At 45.1% G+C, this 7,280-nt stretch overlaps 1 protein-coding gene across 1 annotated transcript in view; it reads right to left on the reverse strand.

Annotated features, from left to right (window-relative positions):
- MCF2 (MCF.2 cell line derived transforming sequence) overlaps positions 1–7,280 on the reverse strand; it is a gene marked incomplete at its 5' end in the record, with an annotated part of 32,995 nt that overhangs the window by 7,309 nt on the left and 18,406 nt on the right. The window contains 6 exons of the mRNA XM_010138486.1: positions 266–329; positions 858–936; positions 1,717–1,809; positions 5,122–5,343; positions 6,132–6,257; positions 7,190–7,280. The exon at positions 7,190–7,280 is cut by the window's right edge and continues 2 nt beyond it. Coding sequence (XP_010136788.1) covers positions 266–329; positions 858–936; positions 1,717–1,809; positions 5,122–5,343; positions 6,132–6,257; positions 7,190–7,280 — 675 coding nt within the window. The remainder of the gene's footprint in view (positions 1–265; positions 330–857; positions 937–1,716; positions 1,810–5,121; positions 5,344–6,131; positions 6,258–7,189) is intronic.

Raw genomic sequence — 7,280 nt, forward strand, 5'->3', positions numbered from 1 at the left:
CCCTGAATGTTAGCGCTGTCTTTGATCCTTGTCTCATTTGCAAAGGAGCTGCAGCTCAGGCTGTGCTGCCAGGCAAGTGCTTGAGGGTGCCCCTGCCCAGACCACTGTCACCTGCATGTCCCTCCTGCTCCCCATCTAGAGGTCTTGGACAGAAATGGGGTGGGGGGAATAGCACAGAGCCAGGATACAGCCAGAAGGCACTGGGTGCCAGATGACGGGAGGGTACTGGAGAGAGCCTCTGTCCGGTCTGGCTTCTGGGACTCACCCATCGCTCAGCTGGGACGAGAGCGGGAGCTGGTCCATGCACGAGCCAGGCTGCTGCTTCTCCACTGCAGGGAAGTCAAACACCAGGTTAAAATCCATTTTTTTATTAGTAACTATCACACTCAAAGCAGTATTTTTAAAGTTAGACCTTTTGCACAGCCCCAACGATTTGTTTAGAGACAAACAGTCCTACAGACTCTTGCAAAACACAGATTTAATTACGATTAAGATGCGATGTTAGCACCAGTCCGATAGGGAATGCGCCACTGAAGATTCTAATTTGCTTAAAACTAGGCATCTGCCACATATCTGGTTGAATTAAGCCATACTGATAACAAATGTGAAATTGCCACAAGCTAATGAAAAAAAGAAAAAAGACTTCTGCAATCCATTTTCACGTAAGCACCCGGCCTTTACTGCTCTAAGTGATGTTATTCCCCTGAAATGTAAGGCCACACTCCGGTATTTTGCTACTAGGCTTCTTCTGAAAACCAAGTCTCTGGTGAGCATTAGTGGATTTGAAGATGAGCAAGGTGAAAGCAGGAAAGGTTCTGCTGCAGAGTGAATGCCACAGACAAACTGGTCAAATGTACCTTTTATAAGCTCCTGCTGCTTGAACAAAATTTTTCTGATTTCATTCAACCACGCCATCTTCAGATCAACTGTTTGGGCCTGGAAGAAGAGAAAACTGTCTGAAGTTAGAATTAAGAATCATTCATTATAATGTATGAACAAAATCTTATTTTTCTATCCTGTAATTACCCAAAATCCCCCTTTATCCAAAGCTATCACTATATTTTAAACATGCTTGATATTTTAAAACTGGTGATCCCCACTCGATCTGGACAAGACGCAGTGGAGCCATCACTACGACATGAGGAGTGCAGGCAAAAGCACAGACATGCCTGTACTTTATCTCTTCCACAAAATACCCAAAGGGCCAACTCTGCCTTTTGAATACGTGTATCCTTGGCTACACGCATCTGCTTTACGAATGTCAGTTGGCTGCTGTGTTGTAACATGGAGAAAACACGCTGGGCAAAGGACCTATTAAAGAAAAACATCAACCAACAGTATTTTCACAACAGGTTTTCCTGTCAACATTAGGCAAACTTTTCACCTCCATAAATCTCTATTCACAAAAAAAAAACCAGGAAGAAATCAGGTCAGTCGGGCTATCATTTTGTAGATGAGTTGGTGGACTGCTGGAAATAGCACCTCAGAGCTAAGGCCAGGCCCGGAAATGGCTCCGTTTCCAAGGAGCAATTCTGTCTCCACCTTGAGATGACTTTTACCATTCCGGACACCAAGGACCAGCTGCCAGGACAGCCCCGTGACCGCTGACGTGGGCAAAGGAGAAATGCAAGTTAACTGCGTGATAATCCCATACGGGTCAATTCCTTAACACTGTCGTGAGGGTGCACAAACATCCAGATTTTTGAAGCGACCAACCTGCACGACATAGACCTCTTCTCGCCCGCTGTACCAGATTTCAAATTTCCGATGGTCTCCTTTCACATTCTCAGTTATTCCAACGGCATTCATCTGCAAATCCAAAAGAACCAAGAAACTCAACGTACTACGAATCTTTCCTCCTCCCCTATGAATCCAGACATTTTGCAGCACGTTAAACGAACCTGGTTTTACTCAATTTAATGCATTTCATCAGTGTTTACTTTCAGTAGCAACTGAAAGTCATTACATGACTTAACCCCCGACTTTCTGCCAGTGTGCTGTATTTGCAAAATCTTTCTGAAACCATCAATGGACCTTAGGGGACCTTTCACACAGGAGTCAGTGGAACTAAATGAAATTTCATCTCCAACCATTTTCAGCATGAAATTTCTCCGATGAGGCCTATGAAGCTTTCTTAATGTAAGGTGTGTTATTTTTCTACTTTATTTCTGCCATATTATTATTTATTTACTTGCTGAATTCTGTATTTCAGTCTTTCAGCAATCTTTAAAAGCCATTTGTGAAGTCCTCATCTCCTTTAGGAATTTCAGTTCAGCATCCTTTGGTCCCTGACCATCTCTATAGTTGAGTCACCACCCCAAGTTTTCCAGAAGGGTTAATTTTCGGATACACAGCCTGAGCTGCCATAACTGTGGCTTTCAGGAAGGGTGCAGTCTCCAAGCCAGATGTGGCTGAATGCTGCTGTACCTGGGTACTCATTCGCACAGACCACTTTTGATACGTTGGATGGAAATGCCAAAGGCCCAAATAATTCAGGATGTCCCCAACACGACCCAACCGAAGCAGCAGCTCAAACTACGATTAGAGACCAATAAGCTCTTCAGCAACAGGAGGCTTCTGACTCACCTACTGAACCCGCCATAAAGCTGAGCAGCGCCTTAATACCTGGTATGACATAAACCATCTTCTCACTCCAAGCACACTTTGCTAGCAATCTATCACTGATAACAGATGGTCAAAAATAGCCCAAGTAGCCCAGCTACAAGTTTTGAAACATCTAATAATAATGGTATCATCTGTCATAAATTATTGGCACAGACTGCATTAGATAAACCAGAATAAATACAATTAAGGCCTTAAAAAGAACATCTGTCTAACACTGCTGTTCCTCTTTGTTAATAACATGCATCCTCAGAGCTTTTGGTCTGAATGACTGCGAGGGCTTACAGATTAGGTCACCTGGGCAAACCTTCTGTCCCCAGTTACTTTTTCAAGTGCTGGGATCTATTTTCAGTGACTAAACAGCCTCAGGAAAGAGGAAGCAAGCTGCTGATTAGCGTTCCTCGTTTCTTCACTGGTTTGAACAGCAGAGCTCTTCAAGGACTTCTGAAGAAGTGGTTGCCTCGATACAGCAAAGCCCATCACTAAACAGCCATCAGTATTTTCTAGTTTTGTTTTACTTTTAAAAATTTAAAATAATTTAAGAAAATCAATTTCTCCTGTGCAGTCTAGTGCCATAAAGCCTTAGAAAGACTGATCAGGCTCCATTCTGATTGTATGAAAACTAAAAAAAAAAAACAAAAAACAACTATGGAAGATGTTGAAAGGGCAGCCTTGATAGTTCCTGACCCATACTCTGCAACTTCCAGTTCTGTGCATATCCTCTGGCTTGGTGATTTATACCAAAACTCCTACAAAACTGCCCAGGCATCAAGATATGAGAAATTATAGATGATCTACTATGAGGATGCAAAGGGAAGTGCCAGGAATAGACATATTTAAGATCCATTTGTGCCTGTTAGTGGATTTCGAAATTCTGTTTCCTGCCTCTGCCCAGGATTTACCATCCCTCGGCTGTTGGCTTTGCAGTGCAAACCGAGGCGGGCAGGGCAGAGCTCCGGGTTGGTGTTCATCCGCACCGCCTTGCGGTACAAGACTGACTGACTTGGCATTGCAGCAAGTTATGAACCTGCATCCTCTAAGTTACTGAATCTCAGCTAAGAGGAATTTACCGCTGGGTATTCTACACTGTTATGTAAAATATTATCCTGGGGGGTTCCTGTGTTTATTTTACAGACACCCAGTTACACACAGCTTCTACTCAACAGTTTGCTTTAATCCTGAATCTCTAGAAAACATTCTTGCAAAGAACAGTATTTCCTGATACCAGCACGAATCAAACAGAAGTCGAGTCCCAGAAACCCTCAGGATTTCACCCTCAGGACAGCAAGTCTGAAATCGGATGAGAGCGGATGTAATCCTGCAGCATCCAGTTGGATTCTCCAACCCCAACCTCTCAGCGTGGCAACGCAAACAACTGGAAAATGAGCCCTCTCGGGGCTGGCCACATTGCCTGGACTCCAGAGTGCAGGATTTACTACTCCGAGCAGGCTTTCCCCAGGTCACCTCTTCAGTTCTTTCAAAAGCCCGTATGGTAAAGCAAGTACTACAGGGAAAACAAGCTCTCCAGAAAGAAAATTATGCTGTTTGGGAAAAACATTTAAGTACCTAAACATATGGCCTGGGATTTGCTTTTAATACACAATTTGTAACGCGTGCTGGAGATGAATAGACTTATCTACTAGTACAGGCCTTGCCGACTGCCCATGGCATCTCCCTCCCCGCACCCCACTGACAGGAGGGACCTGCAGCGCCTGGCCCTGAAGGCTCTGCCTCCAAGTGCCCTTTTTCTTTTTCTATTCTAAGATACACCCATATTGGTGTAAGGCAGAGTACTGAGACAAAATGCTGATGTTAGAACTGCTCCTCACACGCAGTATGCCAGAAGGTCTCTTTTAGAGGAACGCTTGGGGATTTTTATTGATAATAGTCAGCATTTATAGGTTTGGAACAGCTGTTCCTGTTCCTCACAGTTTGCCAAGGTCTATTCTCTTCATCTGATAATTGTACCGTTAGCTGCAGTTAGAGCCTGTCAAGGCAGAAAGGCAATGACAGAGGAAGAAGTATTATTTATGCATCCTCCTTGCTGGGACACAAGGCAACTGAGTAGCGCCCAGCCCAAGGGGCCTCCCTGGGGACCAGGGCCGTGAGATGCTCCCTTGCTCTCCCAGGTGGGCTGGGGAAGCTGCAAAGGGCCTCCCCAGCTTCATGTCTTTGGCCCTGCTCCTGGAAAGCAGAGTAAGGGAGGGGAAAGGCACGTTCTCAGCCCTGGGACTTGCCCACAGCTCCATTTCCCTGGCAGATGTCATCACATATGTGACTCCAAATCTATGGGCTCTCCCAGCTGCTGCTTCAGCAACAGGGGTCCTCATGTCTTATGACAACCAACAGCCTTTCAGGGTCACGGCATTTCCAGATGAGGCATTACAGCCCTTAATAGCAGAAAACAATCCACTTCATTAGAGAAAAAACACTGCCTAGGTCTGCAGAATTATTGGTTTACAATATACATGGCAATGGCCCCAACTAACATGTCCTTACCTTCAAAAAATGCTTAAAACTGTAAGACGAGGTTTTGTCATATCCATCTCCATGCTCCTCTCGCTTCTTGCAGAAGACCAAGGCTTTCTCGTACAGGAACAGATGCCTCTGCATTGGCTTGAACCTGGCAAGATCCTTCATTTTGGTCGGACCTTTTCGGTGTCCTGTCCACACACTGAAAGATCCTTGCATCAACACTTTCCCCAGTTCGCTCAAGTCACCCTGGTGAGAGTATGACAAATAAAAAACAAAGAAAAAAACATCAATGAAAATGTAAGAGGACTGTCCAAACAATCATGGGCGATGGGGCCAACTCTGGTCCAAGGCACGTCACTCTAAGAATAGGTCTTCCTGGAAGGATCAGATGATCTTTTGGGAGCGACAGCATGGTGCCAAGAGGGAAGCAAAGGTCTCAAACACAGGGCTGCAGCCAATCTGCGTGAAGGGATACGAGTCAGTAACTGGAAGATCTAATCTAGGAAGGTAGACCAACTCTCCAGCTCCTGTGGAAGTCCAGATCAAGGGCTCTGGCTACTGCAGTGGGGGATTTGAGCACGAACTGAGGTTGTGGACTTCTCAAGGAGACCAGGACTGGCACCAGCAGCTTAGAAAGCCATCTCTTCACCTTCCCTGAAGCCCTTGGAAAGATAACCACTTCAGTGAGCAAGGATCAAAACCAGCCTCAGAGAGTATTCAAACGCTGAATAAGAAACGCTATGAAGACACCCCAGCTGAATGATGAGGCAAGCCGTGAGAATAAGGTGCATGCCGGAAAAATACTCTCGAGAACCAGCAGGTGGCAAGTGTGGGCACCATGGAAATACTCTGGATAAGTCCATTCCCAAAATGCTGCAATCAGATGGAAGACTGTCACCTGTACGAGCTTCCTGATCCCAGTCGCTTTGTAGCTGCTCTGGTGTAGTTTTTAGCTTATCCAGTCTGGGACACTATCCTTTCCCAGGGCATCACCTGGCCTTGTGCAAGGTCTCTCATTACCCAAATCTACTCACATCATATCCTGTTATTGAAATCTGATGCATAGAGTCATTGACTGACTTTAGCAAATCCAACATTGCAACCAGAGCTTCTTGAAGTTCCTGAACTCCATCGCAGCTCGTGCTGTACTTTAGCAGCTCCTGAAAATAGAAATGGAAGAGCACGTGTTTGCACTTGAACAAAGCAGACTTTTCCATCTCACCCAAAGAGCCCAAGAGCAGTCTACACTGCCTGACTCTTCATAGGTCACTGCAAAAAAGCCTCATTCTAAACCACAGTCAGTAGGAGGTGTGGAACAGACCACTGAGGCATGATCCATCTTCTCCTGGGTTTCCTTAAGGAAGGTGTCAGGTTATAGAGAGGCACCAGGCTCATCTGAGTTCTCCGTGTTGTGTTTTCCCATAAGAAATAGGAAATAAGGCTCAGGTTTTCCATCAGTTGCCAATATGTCATATATGCCTTCAAACGAGGTGATTGTCTTCAGACTGGCAGACACAAGGAACAGGATTTATAAAATCCAGAGCCTTCAAGTCAGCAGGAGGGAGACCGATTAGGGATTTATACAATCAATACAAAATAACTTCCATTTCAGATCTCCCGTGCCCACTTACAGTTCACCTCTCATTCAAGAGGCTAGAAGAACACTACCCCAGTGTTACTCCCACTTTACAGAGCGGCAGTAACAGCACCACACCGCCCTGCCTCAGACAGAGGACGTAAGAATAAATGCATTAAAGCTTACAGGCTATAACAACCTGAGGAAAAGAAGAGTTACGTCAATATAATGCAGTTCATTCATCATACTCTGATGACCATCCCTGGTTCAATTTTCTTACAAGTGTTTCTGTCATTTTGCATCTCTGAACAGATTCAAACAGTCTCTCTCCCCGTAAAAAGTGGCTTGTTAAAAGCACTTGTTCCTTTGCCAGGTATGTGGATTTTCATCTTCACTGGGAGTCGCTGCAAAGGGCCCAGATCAGCCAGAAGGAATCTAATGCTTGGTGCTGACTTACAGGTAACTTCCAGCTGAAAAACAAATCTGTCTCCTTGTTCAAAGCAGCATATGAGATACCTTCAGAAGGAGCTGGTACTTTGTCAGGCGCTGCACTGGTTTGAGCAAATAGGAATCCAGCCCAAGTTTGTGCTCTAATTTTCTTTGGCAT

This window comes from Buceros rhinoceros, unplaced genomic scaffold (assembly GCF_000710305.1).
Source record: "Buceros rhinoceros silvestris isolate BGI_N320 unplaced genomic scaffold, ASM71030v1 scaffold17426, whole genome shotgun sequence".
Lineage (NCBI taxonomy): Eukaryota > Metazoa > Chordata > Aves > Bucerotiformes > Bucerotidae > Buceros > Buceros rhinoceros.